Genomic DNA, 26,667 nt, shown 5'->3' with positions numbered 1-26,667 from the left:
AAAATGTGTCAAAATTGTCCGAAGTGTCCGCCATAATGTCGCAGTCGCGAAAAAAAAAAAAATCGCTGATCGCCGCCAATAGTAGTAAAAAAAAAAATAATTAATAAAAATGCAATAAAACTATCCCCTATTTTGTAAACGCTATAAATTTTGCGCAAACCAACCGATAAACGCTTATTGCGATTTTTTTTACCAAAACTAGGTAGAATACGTATTGGCCTAAACTGAGGGAAAAAAATATTTTTATATATGTTTTTGGGGGATATTTATTATAGCAAAAAGTAAAAAATATTGCATTTTTTTCAAAATTATCGCTCTATTTTTGTTTATAGCGCAAAAAATAAAAACCGCAGAGGTAATCAAATACCACCAAAAGAAAGCTCTATTTGTGGGGAAAAAAGGCCGCCAATTTTGTTTGGGAGCCACGTCGCACGAGCGCGCAATTGTCTGTTAAAGCGACGCAGTGCCGAATTGTAAAAACGCCTTTGGGCATTTAGCAGCATATTGGTCCGGTCCTTAAGTGGTTAAAGGAGTTGTAAATAAAACATTTTTTTTTGCTAAAATGACAGTTTACAGGGTATAGAGACATAATAGTTAACTGATTCTTTTTAAAAACGATAAAAAATGGATAAAAATCAATCATATAATGTACCTGTAGTTTCTAGTTTCGTTTTGGCTGTTGTTTCCTGCCTCTGTGCTGTACAGAGCACAAGGAGGCATACAGGGCAGTGATGGTTTGGAAAACGAAACTGATTGGTGCCGAGGGGTTTTAGACACACAGTAATCACACCTCCTTGATTAGTGACCACAGAGAGAAAGCTCTCAGTACTGTGGTTATCAGAAAACAGACAACCAGGAAGTGTGGAGATCAGAGAAGAATTACAGCAACTTGAGAGCAAACATGAACAATGAGGACATGAAAACAGCACTGCATTAAGGTAAATGAAGCTATTAAGATAAAGAAAAAATTTCCTTTACAAACCCTTTAACCAAACTGCCAAACCATCAAATGGCTGGTGTCATAACTGATCAGTTGTGCAGCACAATGGCAGTTGCAGATTAACCAGAAGCAGATTAATTTGCTGTAAAGGACAAGAGGGTTTATTTCCACTAAAAAATTATTGTAAAGTCTTGTTTTTTTTACTAACATAAAAAAACACATTTTTAATAACTGCTCTTTGCAGTTGGATTTGCACAGAGCTGCCCAGATCCTCATTATTTACGGATGTTGGCAATGTGAGTGCTATTCTTCTATTTGCTGCCCAGATCCTCCTCTTCTGTGCTCCAGGCCCCTTCCTCTTGTTGATATGGGGGCACCCGAGCCGAGTCACAGCTCACTGCGCCCATTCAGACACAGAGCCGTGACCCGGCCCCACCCTCTCTCTCTCCTGATTGGCTGAATAATTTGAAATTGACAGCAGCTGGAGCCAATCAAGCCCCACTTCTGTCTCAGCCAATGAGGGGAGTCCCGGGCAGCCTAGACACTGCTGCAACATTGCTTAATAAAGATGGGCTCAGGTAAGTATTAGGGGGGCTGCTGCACACAGAAGGTTTTTTTTATCTTAATGCATAGAATGCTTAACAATCCCTTAAAGCTGTCAGAAAATCGGCCTCTACAAATTCAGCAGCGGCTAAAAATGGAGAGCAACTGAGCATGTGCAGAGCAGGGTGAGACAGTGTATTACTGGATTTTAAACAGTATAGGCACTTCTTTGTAATATTTTACATAACTAAACCTGCAAAAAAGGGTCAGCCGAAGTGATCTAGCAGGACTTAATTTACTGACTTAGGTACACTTTAAGAACAAACCTACAGAACCTATTTGTAACCCAGGAACTGCCTGTAAGGAATTCAGAAAAAGACAGGCAATTAGTATAAGGAGGTTGGCAATGGTAGCTTACATATTTCTCACAGTCCAGGCTTCCTAGCTAAACATGTAAAAAGTTTAAAGTGGATGTAAACCCTACATTTTTTTTGCTGTAACAATGTAGTGTATAAGATTTCCTATCATCTGTGCCCAGTCTTGCCACAAAGACTTAATCCAGTTCTGAGCAATCCTCTTTTCTTTTTTCAGTCAGATAAATGGACAAACAGGAGAAAACTTTTGTCCGTTCTTCCCCCTTTGCTGTGAATGACAGGTTATTTACATATCTCAGGCACTAGCCTGTACGTGCCATACTGTGGATGTACATTTACATGCGGCGGTCGGGAAGTGGTTAAAGACAAATCTTTCTCTGTAACAGCCCCAGTCTAGTTTTGAGGCATTGTAAAACATACGCTGACCAGGAGTTCTCCTCTACCTTCATTAGCTGCAAACATGACTAAGCAAGTACTGACCCAACAGACATCCATCATTTTCTGAAGGAAGTCAGCATAGCTTCTATTCAGTTCCAACCACAATTAGCATTTTTTAAATGTATGTCCTTTTATCCTGCGTTTTTATAAAAAAAAGAAACGGTCACTTACTATTTTACAATCCGCCGCCGATCCGCATAGATATTCAAAAAAGTTAGTTTATAAAACTATGTCTACACCATTGTCATTTTGCTTGTGGGCATTGTGAAGCCTACAAGCACTTACTTCCTGGTAGTCTTGGATGGGGAGTGATAATTGGACAGCGCACTGCATCCTGGGAAATGATAACACACATTTCCCAGGAGCATTAGAGGGAGATGTCAGAATCCTAGGTGGTTTCAAAGGCAGATTTCGTGGGACCGCATAGCAACAGGCATTTCCAGATGAGTAAAAAAAAAATTATTATTTTTTAAACTTTTTAAGGTCTAATGAAGCACAATAATGAAAAAAAAATTTTGGGATGGAAACTCCACTTTAAGTTTAGCCGTAAATTCCTTAGCATGTTTCAGTCAAGTTAATTATAAAAGATACCCGTCATCATAAAACTATTGGAAGCTATCATTGATGTCTTGGGTTTTGAAGGTATATGCTTTATCCTTGTTTTTTTACTTCGCTGCATATTGGGTGTCCCACATCTTTATATGCCTATGCTTTTTCCAGGTCAGCAAATAAGTAATGAGAGAATGATAACGTTTTGATTTAAAGTTTCCGTGCCCCTTGATGGCCCAGGCCACAGCAAGGTATACTCACTCTGTCAGAGCCCACACTATGTTGCTTTACTGGAGTGAGGCTTTGGGTATGGGAGAACATATGACCTCCCCTATGTGACCTTGTTCTGGCTCAAGTAGCCAGTCGCCAGTCCTGAAAACTAGTGTGGGGGCGAGGGAGTGACATTTTGGAATGTAGGTGTCGCAGCAGTGAAGGAACATGGACCACTGAGCATACATTGCTGGGGAGGTGAGCTATCTGGAGACACTGTCACTTTGCCCAAGACATATATGCTGTAGAAAATATTTTTTTACACAATAAAGCTTTGATTTCATCTTCAGTTAAGATTTGTTTCTTAAAGTGGATGTAAACCCACTCTCATCCTTTCAAACCACTTAAGCCCCGGACCAATATGCTGCTAAATGCCCAAAGGCGTTTTTACAATTCGGCACTGCGTCACTTTAACAGACAATTGCGCGCTCACGAAAAATAGAGCGACAATTTTGAAAAAAATGCAATATTTTTTACTTTTTGCTGTAATAAATATCCCCTAAAAACATATATAAAATGTTTTTATATATGTTTTTGGGGGATATTTATTATAACAAAAAGTAAAAAATATTGCATTTTTTTCAAAATTGTCGCTTTATTTTTGTTTATAGCACAAAAAATAAAAACCGCAGAGGTGATCAAATACCACCAAAAGAAAGCTCTATTTGTGGGGAAAAAAAGGACGCCAATTTTGTTTGGGGGCCACGTCGCATGACCGCGCAATTGTCTGTTAAAGCGACGCAGTCCCGAACTGTAAAAACACCTTGGGTCTTTAGGCAGCATTTTGGTCCGGGGCTTAAGTGGTTAAAAAAAAAAAAGTAAATTGAATAGGAATTGAGCACTTAATTAGGAAGTAGATAATGGATGGGACTACAAGAGTAAAAAGAACAAAAACAAACCAGACATGTAATATATGTGGCTTAACAGCCCATTGCCTGCGACAACATTAACTCCCACAAAGCATATGTTGATATAAATGGAGCATATGGTCAGCCATACGATCTTAGTTCTGAGTTTTCATCTTTATGTTGCTGTCTCAACACTAAGACAAAACATTCATTTGCCTTAATCTCGCCTCATAATTCATGGCCCTGAATGTCGGAGACTCCAGAACCACACACAGACCCACCTGTTCTCCATGCACAGTGCATCCACATCAATGATCCTCTTTTCATCACCACCTAGAACATGGTTAAGTTCTTGGTTCAACCTGTCCGCTTTATCCTGAAAGAACGAGCGTTCTTGCTTCACGTCTTGGAGCTCGTCCAGTGCAGCTCTGAGGTCGTGTTCCAGAGCTTCTATCTAGAAAAGGAATCCCGATTAGGCAGGCCAAAATTCTATAGAAGCAAGTGCAAAATGGCAAAGAATAATGCTAAAAGGGGCTGCATTATTCTTGCTGAAGAATTCATGTACCAAACTAAAGAAAACAAAATATGACATTTAGTATGCATATAATACAGTAGATGAAATCTGCCTTTCTCCAATACAAGACTTGCATTGCAAATGCAAAGAATTAAAAAAATGGAATATAACAAGCTATAGAACAGGGGTGTCCAACCTTTTGAAGCACGAGGGCCACTTAAGCGACTTGGTAATCTGTCATGGGCCTCAATGAGCAGAGCGGGTGGATAGCAGGTCTGTGTCCGCTCTGCATATGCAGGGAGGACATGAACACAGCCTACTACGGATTGGAGGTAGGACACAAGTCCATTTACATCTGCCACTCCTTAGAGATGAATGGAGATTCAAATTGGGTCGGACTGACATCGTGAAAGGGGCCCCAGGCTGCTTTCACACTGATGCACTGCGGGTGCAACGCAGTGTATCTTTGGCTTTGTTTATTATATTTTGCAGGTGTGGTACACTTTCAGAACGCTCACCAAACTCACAGGTAATAACAGAAGTCTATGGCTCAGTGCAGGTAACCCGCAGGTAAACTGCTCTGCATCTGCGGGTCAGTTTGAAAGCAGCCCAGTAACCACTGCAGAACAGATATGCCCATATATACACTGATTTTTTAGTAATAAACTGACCTTTAATAACAGTATTCTATTCCACCAGAGAGCAGGAGGTCGCGGGCCACATCAGAGGGCTCCGCGGGCCACTGGTTGGGCACCCCTGCTATAGAACAACCATGTTTGTCATTCAGTTTCAGTTCCAAAGTGTAATTCCAGGCAAACCTTAGGCAAAGGGTGCCCAACCTTTTGAAGAGTGAGGGCCACTTAGGCAACTTCGTAACCAGTCGCGGGCCACAATGAGCGGAGTGGGCGGATGACAGGTCACGGCTACTCTATAGTTCCTCTGATCCGCCCTGATGGAAGGGGATGAATTCCCATCTGTTTTTCGGATTGGAGGTAGGCAGGCGTAAACGGACACCTGACTCTCTGAAGAGGTGAATTGAGGGTCCCATTTGGTCCGGCTGGTTGTGTGAAAAGGGCCTAATACTGCTTTCACACTGATGTGCTGCGGTTTACCCACACTGCGGGTGCAGCGTAGTGCACCTGTGTCTATCCTGCGGGTTAGCTGAACTTTGCCATAGACTCCACCTGTGGCAAAAGCCAGCGCTGTAGAGGAAACATCAGCTTATGGGGCTTTGCTCCACAGCCACTTTCTTCCTCTACCACCAGCTTCATTCACACCACTGATGCTGTGGTATGACGGGTCGGCAACCTGAGATCTGGGCTTGCCAATCCGCCATTCCAGAGCAGGAGGTCGCGGTCCACATCAGAGGGCTCCGCGGGCCACATGTGGCCCCCGGGCCACTGGTTGGCCACCCCTGCCTTAGGCAAAGGGTTAAAACACCTATATAAAAAGGTGTTAGATTGCAATCCGTTTCCCTTCTGGGGAGGATTAACTTTCTATATCTGTCTTGGTAACCAATGTCTATGGGACTGAAAATGATAGGAAATTGCAAATTTTACAATTACCAGAACAGAAGGTAAGAGGAAATCTTCCAATGGGAACACTTCTCTAACTTTCATGCATCACAGGAAATATAAGAAAGCTCCCCACTGGCACACAGCCAGCAAAAAAACACAAAACTTTTTTTTAGATCACTGGTTCTCTAGAGTCATGTAAAGTTCAAAATGCAATTCAAATCAAAAGCAGAGAAAATCCTTAGCTTTGCTCCTGTTGGAGGGAGGCAGAGGTCCCCAAAATAGGAAGCAAAGGGGACATAGGCAGCAATAAAAGACTGTAATAATCACATAGAACACACTATATTTGCTGTGTAATGTGCTGTAGTAGCATTAGCTACATACAGTAAGCGGCGCTGTGTTCTGGTAGCAGTACAGGCGAGGTGCAAATTGTGACATCATCTGCCTACCTCTCCAACGTGGCCAATAAGAGGAAGCCTTTTATTCATTGATAAAAATACGACCTGTATTGAATTGTATTGTATTGTAACTGTACTGTCTGCTCTCATGTTGTAAAGCACTGTGCAAACTGTTGGTACTATATGAATCCTATAAAATCAATTAAGTGCAGCGCTAAAAATAAATACAGTGAATGATTAAACAGCATGTGAAACAAAGAACATCAATTTATGAGAGACAAAGTGCATGGTATTAAATTATTGAGTCTATTAACTGCTTGCCGACCGCCCACCGTAGTTTTACGGCGGCAGGTCGGCTCGGCTGCGCAAAATCACGTCATATTACGTGACTTTGCATTTCAGCCACTAGGGGGGCGCGCGCGATCGCCGCCGGGTACCCGCAATCGCTCGTTACAGAGCCAGAACTGGGAGCTGTGTGTGTGTAAACACACAGCTCCCGGTCCTGTCAGGGGGAGAAATTACCATTGTCTGTTCATACAATGTATGAACAGCGATCTGTCATTTCCCCTAGCCAGTCCCACCCCCCTTCAGTTAGAACACACCTAGGAAACATAATTAACCCCCCCCTAGTGTTAACCCCTTCCCTGCCAGTGACACTTTTACAGTAATCAATGCATTTTTATAGCACTGATCGCTATAAAAATGCCAATGGTCCCAAAAATGTGTCAAAAGTGTCCGAAATGTCCGCCATAAGGTTGCAGTACCGATAACAAATCGCAGATCACAGCCATTACTAGTAAAAATATATATATATTAATAAAAATGCCATAAAACTACCCCCTATTTTGTAGACGCTATAACTTTTGCGCAAACCAATCAATAAACGCTTATTGCAAATTTTTTGGGCGAAAAATATGTAGAAGAATACGTAAACTGAGGAAATTTTGGGGGGATATTACAGTAAAAAAATATTATTTTTTTTTTCAAAATTGTCGCTCTATTTTTGTTTATAGCGCAAAAAAATAAAAACTGCAGAGGTGATCAAATACCACCAATAGAAAGCTCCATTTGTGGAAAAAAAAAAGGACGCCAATTTTGTTTGGGAGCCAAGTCGCCTGACCGCGCAATTGTCAGTTAAAGCGACGCAGTGCCGAATCGCAAAAAGTGGCCCGGTCATTGACCAGCAAAATGGTCCGGGGCTGAAGTGGTGAAAGCGTTTCTACTCATATGAACTGTAAGGGGTCACAACGTGTATCACACATCAGCTAGAACAGTGGTCTCAAAGTACCGGCCCGCGGGCCATTTGCGGCCCGCGGACCAGTTATAAATGGCCCCCAGGCAGGGTGGAAGTGAAAATTACACTTTTTTTAATTAAAAAATAAGACAACAGTAAAGTTATCCCCATTTTTTTTAATATTATGAAAGATAATGTTACGCCGAGTAAATTCATACCCAACATGTCACGCTTCAAAATTGTGTCCGCTTGTGGAATGCCGACAAACTTGTTTACCCTTTAAAATCTTCATAGGCGACGTTTAAAAAAATCTACAGGTTGCATGTTTTAAGTTACAGAGGAGCTAGAATTATTGCTCTCACTCTACCAATCGCGGCGATACCTCACATGTGTGGTTTGAACACCGTTTACACGTATGTGTTCGCTTCTGCGCGCAAGCTCGTCGGGACGGGGTGCGTTTTCTGGCTCCTAACTTTTTTAGCTGGCTCCGAGATTCCAAGCAAATTTGTCAAACCCTGACTTACACCAGTGCTGGTGGTAATAATGCGCTCGCTGACACCAGTGCTGGTGGTAATAATGCGCTCGCTGACACCAGTGCTGGGGGTTAATAATGTGTTCGCTTACACCAGTACTGTTGTTTTTGAAGTTTGAAAGTTTGCATGCGGCCCCCCATGGCATATGAAAACTTGTCTTGTGGCCCTCAGGTAATTTGAGTTTGAGACCCCTGAGCTAGAAGGTAGCATCATATGCAGAGGACATAGCACCAAACTGAGTAAAAAATGGCTGTAAAATGAATGGGGAGTGACATCACCCATAAAACTTTATGGGGCTTCCGTTGTCAGTAGGGCTGCAACTAACGATTATTTTCATAATCAATTAGTTGGCCGATTATTGTTTCGATTAATCGATTAATAACGTTTTTTTTTTGGCCAATTTGTTGTTGGGCAGATTAAAAAACACAAATTGCCACAAAACACATTACATGCTTTTCTGCAGCTTCTCCATTGAAGTATATTGAACCAAAAAAAACGAAATAGCACCATTTTGTGTTAAAAGCCCTAGCCCTTTCCAAATGGGCAGCAGCTGAAAAAAATCATGGATGTGAACGTGTCCCATAGGAAAACATGTAAATGAACTGTAGTGTATTTCTGCAAAAAGCACCAAAAAACAGAGGTGTGACCCAGGCCTGAGATGTTTAGTAACATAATGGGGTTAAAAAAACTAAAATTGGTACAAAAAGAGCAAATAATTGCTACTGTAAAGGGGTTAATTTTTTACTGTTGGACAGTGAAAGTAATATTTACAGTAGCGATTTGCTCTTTTTGTACTATAAAGGGCCAATTTTAGTTTTTTTTAACCCCATTATGTTACTGGCCGATTAATCTATTATGAAAATGGTAATTGATTAATTTCATAATCGATTAGTTGTCGATTAATCGATTAGTTGTTTCGGCCCTAAATGTGTAATACATGTAATAAATGTGGAGTAATTAATCTTCAAAATTTACATCAAAAGCTCTGAAATTTTCCCAGCAGCTCTGCTACCCATTTCAATGCATCTGCTCTATGTTTGCATTGAAGATTAGACCAGTGGAAAGTTGCTAAATCACTGCTAGGAGGAGGAAAGCAAGGTGGGCTGAGCTGCCAAGAGATAAGAAAATTAGAGCTTCTGTTGTGGACTGTGAGGATAAATACAAATGTCCATAGCCTGGCCACATGTTCAGTGTAAAAGTACACACCGACCGGGATTAGTATCAAACTTTCAAGATACATTTACAAATAAACAGGGGATAACTACTTTACCTGCTCTCTTGTCTTCTCCAGCTGCAGAACAAGATCTTCTCTTTCATGGGGTGCAAAATGGCGAACGCCAACTTCATCGTCCCCCACTCTCTGTTTGGCTATTGTCATTCTCAGCAGCTAAATCACACAAAAAATCCTGAATTATTAATATGAAATAGAATACCAATACTATAAAATGAATCTAAATAATCTGAATGAATGTAAAAGCCTCAGATTACTTAAATCGATTTAATCTGATGTATAAATAATAAATGCTGCTGTACAGAAGGCACCAAATGGCGACTGACTGGTCATAGCTTCATACTCAAGTCTGTGTTGGCATTTGATTTTTAGAGGGGCTCACTGGAAGACTAGAGAGTACACAGTGACGTCATAGTGACACAGTATATTCAGATATTGGGTACACCATACACACTCACTTTTGCACTTACACATGACTATCATCTAGTCTCTGACATTACAGTTGGATATATTGGTACTCTGCATATTTTCGAAATAAGCAATGGCTGACAGATTAAAGGAAGCACTTATAGGTCTAGTTGGATTTTCCTAGCCAATTGCCATTGTTTTTCTCTCTCTAAATAATAAAAAAAACAACATCACAGCTACAGTGCCTTGAAAAAGTATTCATACCCCTTGAAATGTTCCACGTTTTGTCATGTTACAACCACAAACATAAATGTATTTTATTGGGATTTTATGTGTTAGATCAACACAAAGTGGCACTACCAGCTCTGCGCATTTAGAGGAGGTACATTTTCCCCATAACATTGTGTTGGTCTATAACATAAAGGCCCAATAAAATACATTTATGTTTATGGTTGTAACGTGACAAAATGTGGAAAATTTAGGGGTATGAATACTTTTTCAAGGCGCGCACATCACATGTAGAAGCAGCCTATTCATTTCAATGGCCTGCCCAACCCACAAGAAACATGGGGAAAGAACGTCCTGAGCCTTTAGTAAAACCGTACTTCTCCAAACCACGTGGTGCCATGGTGTTTGGCGCACGCAAAAACTTGCTATGTTTGCAGATGTGTGGGGGTGCCATTGACAAATAATGGCACTACCGCACATCTGCTAAAGTGCAGCACGTTTCTCGGTGTCAGGAAAGCACTCAATGTTGCATGCAGTAGTGTGAACCTACCCTTAAGGCCCGTACACACTCTCCAATATTTTGACAATAATTGTCTGATGGATGTGTTGTGTTGGATAATCTGACCTTGTGTATGCCCCATCAGACAATTGTTGGTGGAATTAAAGACAACAAATGTTGGCTGTTCATGCTCACCAACTCTGACAATAAATCTGTTACGTCGGATTATCCAATCATGTGTACACAAGTCCGTCCATCAGACAACAATAGCAGAAGTTGCCCACAGGGTGGTGGTAAAGAGCTGAAAACCCACGTGGTTTGGTGAATGTTGGCGGAAAACGTTCTGCCGTGTGTATGCAGAACAAGTTCACAGCCAACGCCCTTCGGATCAAAATCCATGGTTTGGTCTGACGGATATCTGATCGTGTGTACGAGGCTTAGAAATCCGATGAAGTGACCTGCATCAGCACTGACACACATTACTATCAGTTTCTGAACAGAAGCAAATATCTGTTCTCAGAGATGTTCTGCTGGCAACGATGGAGGATCGAGGGATGCCAAGAACAAGGGGTTGACAGAAGGTAATCTTGAGAGCTGCAAAATTTTGGGCAACTGGAAAAGGCATATTCAAAGTGACAGATCCTAAGAAAGGGGTTTCTACACCACCAACATGTCTCTGCTCCTCTCTTTTTTCACTAGACTGGCTCTGCTTTCTGTCTCGTAATTCTATTCTGGGTACTGAACTTCTGTATATATATTTATGAAAATCAGCTGCTATACAATTGGTGGTGATGGTGCTCACTTTACCCATGTACATTCATGTATTCTTTTTAAACATCGATTGGACTACACTCTATTTAAAATGATTGTTTCAGCAGGTTAATACACTACGGAGGAGTTCAAGCACCGTAAAAATTATATTTTATTGTTGCTTGCAAAAAAGGGCAGATCTTTATTGCTAATTACATTTTCTGTTTGGATCTTTTCAATATTTATTTTTTATTTTTCAAAGAGATCGCAAACGGTTTTCCCACACAGGAGCCAAGGCAAATGTACAGTATATGAATTCACTAGAATAAGGCCCCTTTCACACATGTGGAACGTATGTCTGCTTTTTCATCCATCCGTTTACGGATGAAAAAAGGGACATACATTGATCCCTTTGAGATTGCGGGTGTCGGCGGATGAACATCCGCCGACACCCGATCTCATCCGGGTCCGCAATCCTCCGATTCTGCAGATGGAGGAAAACCCTATTTTTCCATCCGTCTGCAGAGCGGATCGGGTGAACAGAAACAGACGGTCCGTGTTCATCCTATACCCCCCATAGGGGAGAGCAGAGATCAGACAGGCCGGTCCCTGCACAGTGTGCGGGGACTTCCCTGTCATCTGCCAGCTCAGCGGGGATCAACGGAGCGATCCCTGCTGAGCAAGCGGAGGTTCACGGGGCGGATCATCACGGATCCGTCCCGTGTGAAAGGGCCCCAAGTATGAACATTTAAAGCGGTGATAAACCCCAAACCAAAAATGTAATAGATTGCAGCGTACCAATCATTCGATGTGGTTGCTGCATTTGTTTTTTGTTTTTTTAGGCTTTTCCCTCCAAGTTCCCCATTTGGCCAGTAAACAACTCTAGTATCAGAGTGCCCCCCCCCCCCCACTCTGGATGAAGGAGCACAGGGGGCACAGCATTGTCAGTCTGCGGGAGGGCAGTGCTAGATGAACTAGTAGATTCAAATACACTAATTGAAGCCAAACTCCAGCTCACACTGCACTTACACAAGGAGTTACAGAAACTGTTTTTTTTTCTTTTGGGATAAAGGTTTTAATTAAATAAATAAAAGCCATTTATAGTAAGCACCTGTCAGCTGTAAATTGTTTGTCTCTACAGTCTTAACTGCTATATTTGCAGGACAGCTTGTTCTGTTGAAAAAACAGACTGACTGGCCAGATCACCAGGTAAAAATAAAGAAAGCCTAAAAAAGATAAAAACTAATACAGCCATTACACTTAAGAACTGTTTGCTTTTGGGCTTAATACCACTTTAAAGCTAATTACAGCTTGCAACTAGGTAGATTGTCCCTAGGAGCTGGTAGAGACAAGAAAGCTAGGTTCACATCTGTATGGGTAGTGCCGCTGCGGAACTCGCACAAATACCTGCAGCAGCAAACACCCACACAGAGAAATGCAGGACCCATGGGCAGGTAATCCTAATGGCACAACACCAGCTCTGAAAAATCGCATCCGTACTGGGAATCTCGGTTCCCGCGCGGGCTGAGATCTAAAAAAATAGTATGTGACTGAATGGGCTCTCCTGCCCATGCAAACCACGGCACACGTGGCCGTACACAGTTGTGAACCTAGCCTAAAAGAAAAACAGGAAACAGCAAAAAGGATGGAGGGTGGAAAGGGAGTGGCGTCGTAGTAGAAGAGGTATGGTGCTTAACTGGTCTGCCTGCAGTTCAAATCTTTCACCAAACATTTGGTGCATCTTGAAACTAAAAATCTCGACAAAGACGACCCAAGACTGGTAGAATCTTAAATCGGGCAAGAATAGGACAAAATTCCTCTCCCCAAACTCCAGCAACTGATCTCAGTTCCAAAATGATTACAAAGTGCTGATATAGGAAGAGGGGATGCTACACTGTGGTAAACGTGGCCCTGTCCCAACTTTTTAGAGATGTGTTGCTGCCATAAATTTCTAATTTACCTTATTTTTTCTTAAAACGGTACATTTTCTCAGTTTATACATACAATATGTTTTCTATTTTCTATTGTGAATAAAATATGTGTTTATGAGATTTGCAAATCATTGCATTAGGTTTTTATGTAGATTTTACAGTGTCCCAACCTTTTTGGAATTGGGGTTGTACATATACATGAACAGTGTTAGAGCTCATGCACATGGAAATATTTGGGCTTACACCACACAGATTTAGTGTATTCTGCACCCAGAAGTATTGGTGTACAACCGCGGTCAACAGCCTCTATATCCAAGGGGTTACACAGATACTTCACATTCATCTACAATCGACAATCATTGTTTATTAGGACCTATGTGCATAGCCCAGATTGCTGGCGTCTCTCTTCTTCTCAGATTTTGTTTACTAAGAGCTCCTGCTAAATACTTGTGTACCATATTATACAAGGAGAAACTTCCCACCAATAAACAGCTTACAAACATAGCCATTAATCAGCTGGATGCTATTTATACAGGCTATGTCCAAATTTAATTTCTGCAGATATCTTTAATAAACTGTCACTGCTGAATACATAACACAGCCACCAGATAAATGATGCTGCAATGGAGCCAATGACCAAAATAATTCACAGGGATACTCGTGTTTGTACTCTGATCCCCGGAGAACCTGGATTTGCGGAAAAGAGGCTTAGTGCTTTAAAGTGAGAGAATGAACAGGCGGCCAGAGTTACAGTAAATCAAACCACACAAAGCTGTGTCCATTAACAGCAGATAATAATTAATCACCTTATTGTCTCCTTGTACTTCTCCCAGTCTCTGCTGCAGCTCCTTTATCTCCTGCTCCAGCTTTTTGCTCCTTTCCCGTGCCTCCCCCAGCAGTTCCGCCAGATTCACCTGCAAATTTGGAAGAGGTAATGCTTTGAGCTGGCCAGCTAAGACACAGTCCTTGCAAAGGAATGGCTTGTTACAATACACACAGAGCAATATGAGGCCCAGTGAGTGTCTTAAAGGCACTCTGTCATTGGCACAAGTCTCTTGAAAGTCCACCATCCAACCAACTCATACTTTCCTTTGTTTGTACCCTCAAATACCTGATGTTCTGCTTATGGGGAAGCGTGTGACCTCCTCCTAAGATGCAGTGCTGAGGTCTGAGTGGCCAATTGCCAACACTATCACATGATAAGAGGACATCATCAAATTTGTGTAAGCCATGACACCACCCAGCATGACTTCTAGGGCCACAGGAATAGAGTGGTGGGAAAGCATTGGTAAGGGGAGTATATTTGGGTCGGGAGAGGCTTTCAAGAGTCTGACAGAGACTTTCTAAAATGCCACTTCCACACAAAATGTTCACACTATTTGAAGTACCTTTAGTAATCCGTGTCATAATCCTGTCCTGCAAGTCTCCTAGGAAAGACATATGGGAGAGATGCTTGTTGAATGGTTTCTTTAAGTGCTTGCTCCAGCTGTCATTCTAAGACCCCTTTCACACTGAGCCGCCCATAGCGTCAGCAATAAAACGCCACCATTTTTACCGCCGACACTATGGGCGGATTTGCTAGCGGCCGAGAAAGGGTAAAAACCGCCCACAATGCGCTGCTGTAGCAGCGTATTGTGGGCGGTATAGCCGCACTGTCCCATTGATTTCACACTGGAGACAATGGAGCAGCTTTTTAAGGGCTGATTGCAGGCGCTATTTTTAAGGCTATAGCGCCTGCAATAAGCCCTCAGTGTGAAAGGGGTCTTACAGTGCATCCGGAAGGTATTAACAATGCTTCACATTTTGTTATGTTATAGCTTTATTGCAAAATGGATTAAATTCAATATTTTCCTGGTGGAGCTCGAGAGATCCTGCAAAAAAGAATTGGAGAAACTGCCCAAAAATAGGTGTTCCAAGCTTGTAGCCTCATACTCAAAAAGACTTAAGGCTGTAATTGGTGCCAAAGATGCTCCAACAAAGTATTGAGCAAAGTCTGCGAGTATATTTGTGTTTTTATTTTTAATCGATTTGCAAAGATTTCAAACAAACTTCTTTCACATTGTCATTATGGAGTATTGTTTGTAGAATTTTGAGGAAAATAAAGAATTTAATCCATTTTGGAATAAGGCTGTAACATAAAAGATGGAAAAGGTTAGGCACTGTGAATACTTTCCGTATGCACTGTATCCTTTCTTGACTACTTAATGAATCACTGACCCAGAAAAAACATGTGCTGATCAGCTGTCTGGACACCAGATAAGCACATTGAGTCAAAGGCCCTTTTCACATGATAAGCCCGCTCGGATCCGCCTGTCCGTTTTTCAGGCGTATCCGAGCCGGCCACCTATTGACTCCTATGGGCAGGCGGGTGTCAGCGGAGATGTGTCCGCCGACACCCGCCTGCCATCCGATCAAGACAGACGTATGGCGATAAGTTCAGCCATCTGTCTGGCAGATCGGATTAGATTTAAAATAAACAGATATGCTCTCCATAGAAATCAGCGGGGCTCCGACAGGTCTCTCCCCGCTCAGTGAGCAGAGACGTACCTCTCATCTGCCATCCCAGCGGAGATTAGCGGAGTGATCTCCCTCTGAGCTGGCGGACTCCGCTGAGCAGATCTGCCCCATTTGAAAGGGGCCAAAGACTCAAGAAATTGTAATGCACAGATAACACCTTGATTTTTTTCTCAATGAATGCAGGGTTTTCCGACTAGATAAGGTGATGATCATGACATCACAACCCACCTCATTCACAAAATGCAAGGCATTATGTGAATGGAGCATGCAAGCACTCTATGCTGCAGTGGAGCTGCACGACACATGACCCGAAAGTCAGTGCTTATAACTCTTGTACCAGCGACTATTACAATGATTCTCATCTTCCACAGCAGGCCCACAGTTATGGCATATGTGTACTTACATTGGTCCAAGCTGGACTAATGTAACTATGCAATAAAATCCAAACCTGGAGTTCAGCTTTAAGAAGCCCATACGTGACGCAACTTTGCCAGCAACCCTGCAAAACTAGAACATCACTTCATTTGAAATGCCTTAAGGCTAAATGTGAATTACATACATTTCATGGCTCTCTGATGCTTCCTGTATGGAATTGTATTGTAACTGTACTGTCTCATGTTGTAAAGTGCTGCACAAACTGTTGGCGCTATAAAAATCCTTATAGACCCCTTTTTTGTACTTTTTTTTGTAATGCTATCAAAATCCTGTATAATAATAATAATAATAATAATAATTTAATGAAACTATGTAAAGCAAAAAGATTTTATTTTCAGGTTTTGGAAACAATACAAAATTATTACAAATCCTTTAGTCACTGTTTAATACTCCATCAGTAAGGCCGGCCATAGATGGTTCAAATTTCGTCCGGTTCCTGATTTGAACCATGTATGGGCAGGCTGAACGTACCCAAGTTGATAGAGCGATCAACTTGGGTACAGCCAGCCTGCCAGAAATTTTACATGCGATTAACACCAATGGCTGGTATAACCTCTAGCAATAATCACGGTCTTCTCCTGTTGGGGACAGCTTCCACCGCAATAAAAAGACAATGGTTTGGCAGAAAGAAATTCCTGCATCAACACTGTCCGTGTTGATGGGGGAAATCTAATTCCTTACAGATTGCAGGAAAGAAAATGATCTCCGTCTATGGCCGGCATAAATAAGCAGATGTCTCTTACTTCTCCAAAATGAGGGGCAATCATCGAGGGCTTTCATTAGAACAGATTTCCCCATTGAAAGATTTTTCATCATCTCCTTTTCCCATGACAACAAAAATAATCTGGAATTTCTATTACCTGTACTAGACTAGAGAGCACTAGAGACAATAGTTACCAAGAAAAATGGAGAGGGCATATCTCCCCACAGACAGCACTAAAAATTTGACAGAGGTTCTACCTACAATAAATCCATCCAAAACTTGGGTAGTATTGTTTGGAAAACATTTTTTTTGTGAAGTTGAACGGGACCTCTCCCTCCATGGCGGTATGACAATGCAGCTTAGACAAACGCATTACAAAAAAAATGCATTGCACTGCATGGCACGGCTTTTCCACTCTATCCAAAACATAGAAAATAAAGTTTTGACTACACATGCACTTTAAATAAAAAAGCTTTGGCTTTTCATACACTCGATCTTCCCTTTACTTTTGATATTCAAGTAATTTGTCTATTTTAAAAAGTAAAAATGCTCCCTGGGAGCAGCTACTACAAAAGGTACCTATATAAAATCTTGGTTAGCCAGGTAGGCCTGTAATGAATAGTCTCAACTAAAGCTGAAGAGTCCTTTGGGAAGAAATATGGTAAAAACACAACAAAACAATGCTGGTATCTGACTGATTTAGGTTTAAATATTTTTTATTGAGGAAAATTGGCAACATATAACATAACGATATAATATAATGGAAAAAGAGGTTATAAAAATAAATGATTGGATGGCAAACAATCATACAGAATGATAACTGACACGGAAAGTGTCATTTGAAGATAAACAATCATATACAATGTTTTTTAAAAGTACCTGTTTTCTTTTCTCTGGTGGAAGTGAAGGATCTCCATCCTACAGGAAAGAAAAGAAAAAGCTGTTTAAATACTCCAGCAAAAATTGTAAAAAAACTCATGGCAATTAGGCCCCGTTCACGCTAATCTTGTGCCATTTGACCGTATTGCAGTTGCAGCCAATGCTGTATCCTGGCCCAGGCAAACAAGGCCCAGGCCTAGGCCAGCACTTTGCAGGGGGGCAGCACGTAAAGAGTCCCCGCCGGCTTGCGCTACACTGTTAGGCAAATTAGTCTAGCGCCCCATAAAACGGCCACACTGCTTTCAGTATGCGGGTGGCCGGCATTCCATAACTGTGTGTGTGTTTTGCCGCTTCGAATTTTGACTGTAATCATCCTGGACTTCAAACCTTCCTCACTGTGCTATATGTTTCTGCTGCACCATTGGCCTGGTTATATCTTCTTAGTCCTCTCTATAAAATTATCAGAAATTTGTGCTTAAAGCAGTTGTATACCCTTTTTTTTTACTTTCATCTACAGGTAAGCCTATAATAAGGCTTACTTGTAGGTATAGAGAATATCTCCTAAACCTCTACGGTTTAGGAGATATTCCCCTCGCAATGCGCCGCTGATTGCAGCGGCGCATGCGCAGGGGGGATCCTCGGCTAAAGAACCAGCAGCCGCCGGACCTTGCCAAATTAAAGTCTCCTGCGCGCATGCGTGGGAGTGACGACATCGCCGCTCCAGGCAATCACAGCGCTGGAGCGGCGATACCCGGAAGACACGCCGAGTCAAGATGACATCTCGCTCGGCGTGGACCAGGTAAGTTCTCTTCCCCTCGTTCCGAGGTAAGTATTTCATAATGAGCTAGTATGCGGTGCATACTAACTCATTATGTCTTTTGCCTTGCAGGTGTAAAAAAAAAAAAAAAAATATGGAAATGCGGGTATACAACCGCTTTAAAGTAGAACTATAGGCATCACTTTTTCTTTTTCATTTTGGATAGAGTAAGGGAGGGTTCTAGTCCTGGACCCTGTCAGTTTATTTTTTACCATCCCTGTCCCATCACAGAGATTTCCCTTCATTTCCTGCCCCATAGCCAAACAGGAAGTGAGAGGAAATCTATGCAAACTAAGGGAATCCATTGCCCCCCCAGGCCCTCAGAACTAGTGTCCCCACTCGAAAATGTCAGGGCGGGTCTTAAACAGCAAGGGGTGTGGCCTTGACAGGAAAGGGTGGGTCATATTTAAATTAGGGAGTGCATGAGTTTAGTCAGGCCTAGGGCAGCACAAAACCTAAATACTGGTTGCAGTGCAGTGTACCTGCAAGTTTGGTGCTGGTTAGCCGTGTTTTCTTAATGACTTCTATTATCTACCATGGATTTAGCGCACTTTCTGAAAGTGCACCAAAAACTGCAGGAGATAAAAGATTTCAATGGGAAATCGCAGTTAACCTGCACCAAACCCACAGGTACACTGCACCTGTGGCGCGGTCAACCCACAACGCATCAGTGCAAAAGGGGCATTAATCAGCTGCATGCTATTTATGTTTACAGGTATCAGGGGACTTCTACTAAAACCAATTTATTGGCGGTCAGTGGGAAAAATGCCCGTTACATTCGTGGCTAGCAGGAAGAAATGCCACCCTTATAGACAGGTAAAAATATCAAATGATGAAAAGTCATGTATCCCTCTTCACTTAAAACATTGCCCACCATGACTTGGCTGTTGAGGACATAAATAGAATGGAAGACTTAATCCTTACCACGCAACACAAACGCAAGAAATACAGTAAGACTCAGAGACTTTGGAATCTATACATTCGCTCTGATGAAGGCCCTTTGTGGAACCCAAGTACCTTGACTGTTGTGGGTAGCTACCTACCTTTGGTGTCTTGAGCCATTGTCTCCTCACCCCCCCCCCCTCCTCTGCTCTGTTCTTACTACAATATCTTGTTTCTGCTAAGAAAAGTGGAAATTGAGTTGGGGCAGCACCCTTTTTTTTCATTCTTCAGTTATAGTACTTCAATCATTACTATGATAAGAGTCAATGATGAACAGGTCAATATGCAATTTTATGTAAACCATACCTCTTACTTTTATTATATGTGTGTCCCTTGCTTACTTGCTGAACATGTTCTAAGTTCTGTGATTGGAATCTTATTTACCTTCATGACATTGCTGTAATGATGGGGTTCCGCCCCTTCATTTTGGAGTTTAATAAAAAATTATATTTGAAAAATATATATATAAATAGCTCTGATTTCATGCTGCTGGTTCTGCCAAGTGGTGTTGGACCCAAAATTATGTAGACACCCTCAGATGGGAGGTCAGTCAGCTACAGCCCATCAGCCTCTAGAGCAGGGGTGTCCAAACTTTTTTCAAGGAGGGCCAGATTTGATGAAGTGAACATGCTTGAGGGCCGACCATTTTGTCTGACATTCTCTGAATTAAAATTCGGTCCAAGTTTGTTCGTTCCGAGCACTAATACACTGCCCAACAAGAATTCTCCTGCCTTTGTGGCTGTGTGTCACGAAGACATGAGCTCCGGCGTGTTATTTGGATATATAAATATATATCTTTTGTGGCCCCGACGAATCCCGGAGCGCCGCTCAGGACGAAGGATGAGCTTGGTTGTGTTATGTGGACATATCGTATTTATCAGCATATAAAAACCTACCTTCACTTTAAAGCGGATGTGCCACGGGAAAATAATATTAAAAGCCAGCAGATACAAATACTGCAGCTGCTGACTTTTAATATTAGGACACTTACCTGTCCTGGAGTCCAGCGCTGATCGCAGCAGAGGACGACCGATTGCTCGTCTCTCTGCTGCTCCCCCCGCCATCCACGCTGAGGGAACCAGGAAGTGAAGCGCTGCGGCTTCACTGCCCGGTTCCCTACGGCGCATGCGCGAGTTGCGCCGCGCCCGCCGATTGGCTCCCGCTGTGTGCTGGGAGCCTCGTGTTCCCAGCACACAATGGGGGACAGACGGGATGTGACGGAATGCCCGTCTTTTGCCCGTGAATGCCGGGCCGGAAGTGGGTGCAAATACCTGTCTTTAGACAGGTATCTGCACCCCCCTCCCCCCTGAAAGGTGTCAAATGTGACACCGGAGGGGGGGAGGGTTCCGATCAGCGGGACTCCACTTTAGGGTGGAGAACCGCTTTAAGAGGGAAGTTTTAGGGGAAAAAAATGTAAATTTTAAATAAAGATGTCTTCAATGGGACGGCTGGTGATGTGGCAGTGACACAACAAGGTAAGGAACGTGGTGGCAGCAGGTGAGTGGATGCCCACTAACAGGCACTGCCATGATGGATCTGAAATGACAGGTGCTCTTTAAATGTAAGGACCTATTCTTGCTGGTAGTTAGAATCGTTAATATTTGCAAACTAGATGAAGGTTTTATATTTCCCATTTAAAATACCGTATTTTCCGGCGTATAAGACGACTTTCTGGATGAAAAAAAATGCATCCAAAGTCGGGGGTCGTCTTATACGCCGGGTACTGTCTCCGTGCTGCGAGAGCGTCAATGATTTAAAAGACGCTCCTTCTCCTCAGTGTGTTCTGTGATAGGTGGAACACAAATCTTCCCAGCAGCGCCTCTGTTCTGTGTTCCTCCTATCACAGATGCTTTCTCATCCTCGGACGAGATGAGAAGACGTCCGTGATAGGCGGAACACAGAACAGAGGCGCTGCTGGGAAATTTTGTGTTCCGCCTAACACAGGACAGTCTGAGGAGAAGGCGCGTCTTTTAAATCATTGACGCGCAGCACGGAGACTGTCACCGCACCGCCTGACGTCTATCCAGAAAAAAAGTGAGTGATGGCACTGTTTGCAGTGATTGCACTGGGGGGCAAGCTCAGGCACAGAGAGGGGGCAAGCTCAGGCACAGAGAGGGGGCAAGTGATGGCACAGTGAGGGGGCAAGTGATGGCACAGTGAGGGGGCAAGTGATGGCACAGTGAGGGGGCAAGTAATGGCACAGTGAGGGGGCAAGTAATGGCACAGTGAGGGGGCAAGTAATGGCACAGTGAGGGGGCAAGTGATGGCACAGTGAGGGGGCAAGTGATGGCACAGTGAGGGGGCAAGTGATGGCACAGTGAGGGGCATGTAATGTAATGTCACAATGAGGAATGTAATGTAATGGCACAGTGAGATTTGAAAAAGCCTGTTTCTGTCAGCGGTTCTGGCTACCCCTCAGCTTCCAGAAAGACTAGAAGGAAGGGGGTAGTCTTATACAGTGAGTATATCCCAAAACCCAAATTTTTCCTGGAAAATTAGGGGGTCGTCTTATACGCCGGAAAATAGGGTAATAAGCTGTCAGGTTAGTAAAACAGCGATATCGAAACCAATTCAATCATACAGTTTGTAGTGTACATAGGATTTGTAAAACAATGGGATAAAGGAATATTCCTGAATTTTGTTTTATCTCACGGTTACTGTGAAATTGTGTGAATGCATCAATGCAGTGCATGTTATCTCAGCTTGCAGAGCTTGGATTCAATAAATGAGTTTACCAAAAATGTAAATAGTGCAGAATATACAGCCTCATGCTACATAACCAAGCTCCATTTCATGCTGAATAAACTAAATTATTATTGTATCCTAAATCGAAAACTATCTTTAGATATTTACTCCAAAAGCATTGTATTAAAAATAAATTTGATAAAAAAAAAATCATTGGAAGAGAGAAGGCCAGGTTTCCAGCACAGCTAGAGAACCGACCACGCTGTCTTCTCCTGCCTAGTGTGGTCAGTTTTCATTAGGAAAGCAGCGAGACTGGCAGAAATGCCGAAATTTCACACAAAGAAAGCAATACAAAGAGAACAGAATACTTTCTCATACAAGTACATGGTACAGTAGGCACATATCAGGTATCTGAAATGTTGGGGTAACAAAAGCTTTAAGGTATTGGAGGTTCTTTAGTGCTAAGAGCTCCATTTATTATCCGGACATTTAGCAAAGCTTGTTTTTGGCACTGGGAACCCCACAAAGAAAACCATCAGTGCTGGGCTCACAGAACTCTGAAAAGTAATGCATCACATTTTCTGCTATGCTTTACCCTGTGACTTTCATTAGATATTCTTTTTTGTATTATTGTACTAGTCACTAGTAATGTAGATGAATGTACTCCCCCTCCCCCCACTTCTCTAATCTCAGCTTTTCCTCCAGAACTTTTCAGCACACCGCCCTGCTGCTCCCCATTGTCGCAGTTTTCCTTGTGCAGTATAATTATCTTCTATCCAGTTCCAGAATGCAGGAGGCTTGTTCTCAAGACCCAACTTCAAAATCAGACGGCTATTGTATTCCCTTATCACATGTCATGCAAGACAAGCTGCGAGGAGGATTGACACTACAGCTGCTAATGGATCAATGACGTCAACTGGAATAATAGGCTTGTGCCAGGCTGTATCCTGTGGAAATGGTCAGCGACCTCCTATAATGCATTGTTAAAGCCCCAGCGTTTGGTCAGAAGTCTGCTGAAAGAGGTAGAGCATTAAAGGGGTGGCTTTTTAAAAGGTTTCTGCAGAGGAGAACACCGATGTTGTAACAGCTATGCATACACAGAGGAAAGAAGTCACTGCTGAGCCTTATTCACACACTATTATGTTCCACCAATGTCACCAAAACAACTTTCACAGTGAACCCTGTACTGCAAGGGTTAAATGCTCACAGGCTGTGCCAAGCCGGTCATAGGCCGCTCAAATCAGTCCCTGGTGAACCAGCCGATATTGGAACCATGTATGGGTAGGCTGAATGTACCTGATCAATCGATCAACTTGGGTACAACCAGCCTGTCGGTTATAGCTGCTAGCAATAATCACTGTGTTCTCCCGGCAGGGACAGCTCCCCCCAGCCAGAACACAATAGCTCAGCGGGAGGGATTCCCCCCATCAACACCGACAACCCATGGTTGTAGGAAAGAAACTTGCACCATCTATGGCTCGCTTTACTTGCCTAACCCTGTGCTCTGGCAGGCCCTGGTGCTTACCTTCTCTCCCTAAAGCTTTAGTCTGGGGACGGGGCATTGGCATCATCACATGTAATTCAGGGCCATATCACATGGTGAACCCCGGCCTGAAATTCCTTAGGTAGGCCATACATTATACTTTTTTTTTTTTTCCAACCAGCGGGTTGAATGGGGGGGGGGGGGGAATGTGCCACTTCCCTCATTTACACATCTGAGGTATTTGTGAGGAGTTACTAAAAGTTTTATATAAAAAAAATACATAAATAAAAGCTGATTTTAAAGTGGTTGTAAACCCCACTTTATGACTTTTACCTACAGGTTAGCCTATAATAAGGCTTACCTGTAGGTATAAAGAATATCTCCTAAACCTGCACGGTTTAGGAGATATTCCCCCCGCAATGCGCCACTGATTGCAGCGGCGCATGCGCAGCGGGGATCTTCGGCTAAAGGACCGGCAGCCGCCGGACCTTGCCGAATTGAAGTCTCCCGCGGGCATGCGTGGGAGTGACGTCATCGCCGCTCCAGCCAATCACAGCGCTGGAGTGGCGATACCCGGAAGACACGCCGAGTCAAGATGACATCTCGCTCGGCGTGGACCAGGTAAGTTCTCTTCACCTCTTTCGGAGGTAAGTATTTCATAATGAGCTAATATGCGGTGCATACTATCTCATTATGGCTTTTCCTTTCAGGTGAAAAAATTAAATTAATCGCGGGTTTACAACCGCTTTAAGCACCCCTGTCAGTGGTTTGTCTCATCCCTGTAACTGCCATAGAGCTTGTTCTGTTGAAAAACAACAGGCATACTGGCCAGATCACCAACTAATGCAAGAATAAAAAAATTAAATTAATGCAGTCATTATATATAAGAATTGGTAAGCCGCGATATAATAAAAGTTTGGATTTGGATTTAATACCCCACACAAGGGAAGCAATGTTGTATATATGCAGGCTGTGCTTTCTGCATACCCTTGTAGCACAGTGGCCATCTTAAAGGGTAATTCCACAATAATATAGCAGATACAATTGGGACACAAGCCATATTGTAATATAATGATATTAGAAATGACCTTTACTTTTCAATCTACAGCGGTGTAAAATGTAAATATGGCAACCTGGAGGGTTTTTGCACACAGATGGTGTACAGAACTCCTCCTACAAATGTCATTCCCTGCTTGTGTGATTGGCTCACAGATTTTACTAGAAGTCTGCACGTCCAACATTGAGCATCCTCACATCCTATATGTGATACATTTGCCTATATGTCTCAGTTTACTGCTCCCTGCTAGCCAGGTTATTGATGTGCTAATGTCCCCTCACTATTTCTAAAGGTTAATTGATCTATTGTGTTGTGTGAAGGAGAGCTGGGTTTAAGTGGCTTGTGTTAATTATTCTGATTGCTTCATTGTGGTAATTATCTCTCTATATGCGGGGTCGAGCGGTCTGGTTGATGTATTCAGTACAGCTAGTGCTCAGCGTCATTGATGTCATTGTCTAAAGAAAATGTGTTTCAGCATCGGCCCCGTCGTGTCTACCTATAATCTGTATGGAAGCCCCAGTGTGAGGGGGGCGGAGATTTGTCATTGTAACAGTTTTGGAAATGACATATAAGCTGTGTGTTATAACATTAAAGTCTGTGTTGTTCAAGCAGTAAGCTGGTCTCATGTGTGGCTTTCTGGGCGATTCCAGGGATATCCCTCCTCGTGGAATATTGGGGTGATTTTCGTTATGGGAAGAAGGGAACGTTGACGGGGATATCATACCGATACCGTCACAATTGGTGGCAGCAGTGGGATTTTTCCCTTCTATTCCCCTTCACACCCGGATTCCAAGCAGACACTGGAAGAACTACTGGAAGTTCGTGGAAGGATTGCTAGCAACAAAACCAAGCGGGTCATCATAGCGGAATCAATGGAGATAGACCAGGAGGACGGGATTGCAGCAACGCCAGCAGTACAAGAGATGGAGACACCAGTGATTCAGGAGGAGGAATCGCCAGCCAACAAGCTAATGAGAGAGAAGCTAGCGTGGTTCGGCCCGAACCCAACGCCAGATGTGGTACTGAAAGTGATGGACATGTTAGTAAACGCAGAGCTACAGAAGGATAAACAAATAAGAGACGCAGAGCTACAGGAGGATAAACAAATAAGGGACGCAGAACTACAGAAGGATAAACAAATAAGAGACGCAGAGCTACAGTTAAAACTGGCAGCAGTCCAACAAGCAGCCGCACCTTCTACGAACAGTGAGTACAGCACAGCAGACGCAAGGAAGATTCCGTTTAGCGCTTTTAAAGCTTTTGATGAAAAGGACTGTGAGATTGATAACTTCCTGGCGGATTTTGAGCGACAATGTAACCTGCACCGAATAGCTAGAGGAGACTGGGTTTCAATATTGTCAGGCAAACTGTCAGGCAAAGCTTCTGATGCTTTCCGGACCGTGCCAGATCAGGATATCCATAGCTACGCCCGGGTTAAAGAAGTGCTCCTGGCTCGTTATGCAGTAACCCCAGAGTCCCACCGACAGAAGTTCAGGGACTCACGCAAAACCACGAAAGACTCTTATGCGGAATGGGCATGCCAATTGTCCCGGTCGGCCTCTAACTGGGCTAACAGCAGCCAGGCCACCACCGCAGAGGACATTTTGCAACTAATGCTCCTGGAGCAATTTTACAATCACATCCAGACGGACGTCAAGGATTGGGTGAGAGATCGCAGGCCCATGACTCTACCAGAGGCCGCGAAGTTGGCGGATGAATATGCAGATACTCGCAAGACGAACCAGGTCACACCACAGGAACAACCTCCACCACAAACGGTGCCCTCACACCCACCAACCGCTAGATACCAACCTCCTAACAGACCGGTGACATCTAGCCCTCGCTATCATCGCCAGGAGGGCAACGAACAACGCTGCTTCCGGTGCAAACAGCTGGGTCACTTCAAGCAGAATTGCCCCATGAATGACAACACCAGGTCAAATTGGT

General features: G+C 43.0%; 1 protein-coding gene across 4 annotated transcripts in view; it reads right to left on the bottom strand.

Annotated features, from left to right (window-relative positions):
* CCDC149 (coiled-coil domain containing 149) overlaps positions 1–26,667 on the bottom strand; it is a 106,220-nt gene that overhangs the window by 59,959 nt on the left and 19,594 nt on the right. For all 4 annotated transcript variants that reach the window (XM_040335176.1, XM_040335178.1, XM_040335177.1 and 1 more), the window contains exons 3-6: positions 17,737–17,775; positions 14,009–14,116; positions 9,426–9,542; positions 4,244–4,416 (exon numbers count right to left, since the gene is read on the bottom strand). In XM_040335176.1, the coding sequence (XP_040191110.1) occupies positions 4,244–4,416; positions 9,426–9,542; positions 14,009–14,116; positions 17,737–17,775 (437 nt within the window). The remainder of the gene's footprint in view (positions 1–4,243; positions 4,417–9,425; positions 9,543–14,008; positions 14,117–17,736; positions 17,776–26,667) is intronic.

This window comes from Rana temporaria, chromosome 1 (genome assembly GCF_905171775.1).
Source record: "Rana temporaria chromosome 1, aRanTem1.1, whole genome shotgun sequence".
Classification (NCBI taxonomy): Eukaryota; Metazoa; Chordata; class Amphibia; order Anura; family Ranidae; genus Rana; species Rana temporaria.
Note: the sequence above shows the minus strand (reverse complement) of the source record. Positions and strands in the feature narration are given on the sequence as shown.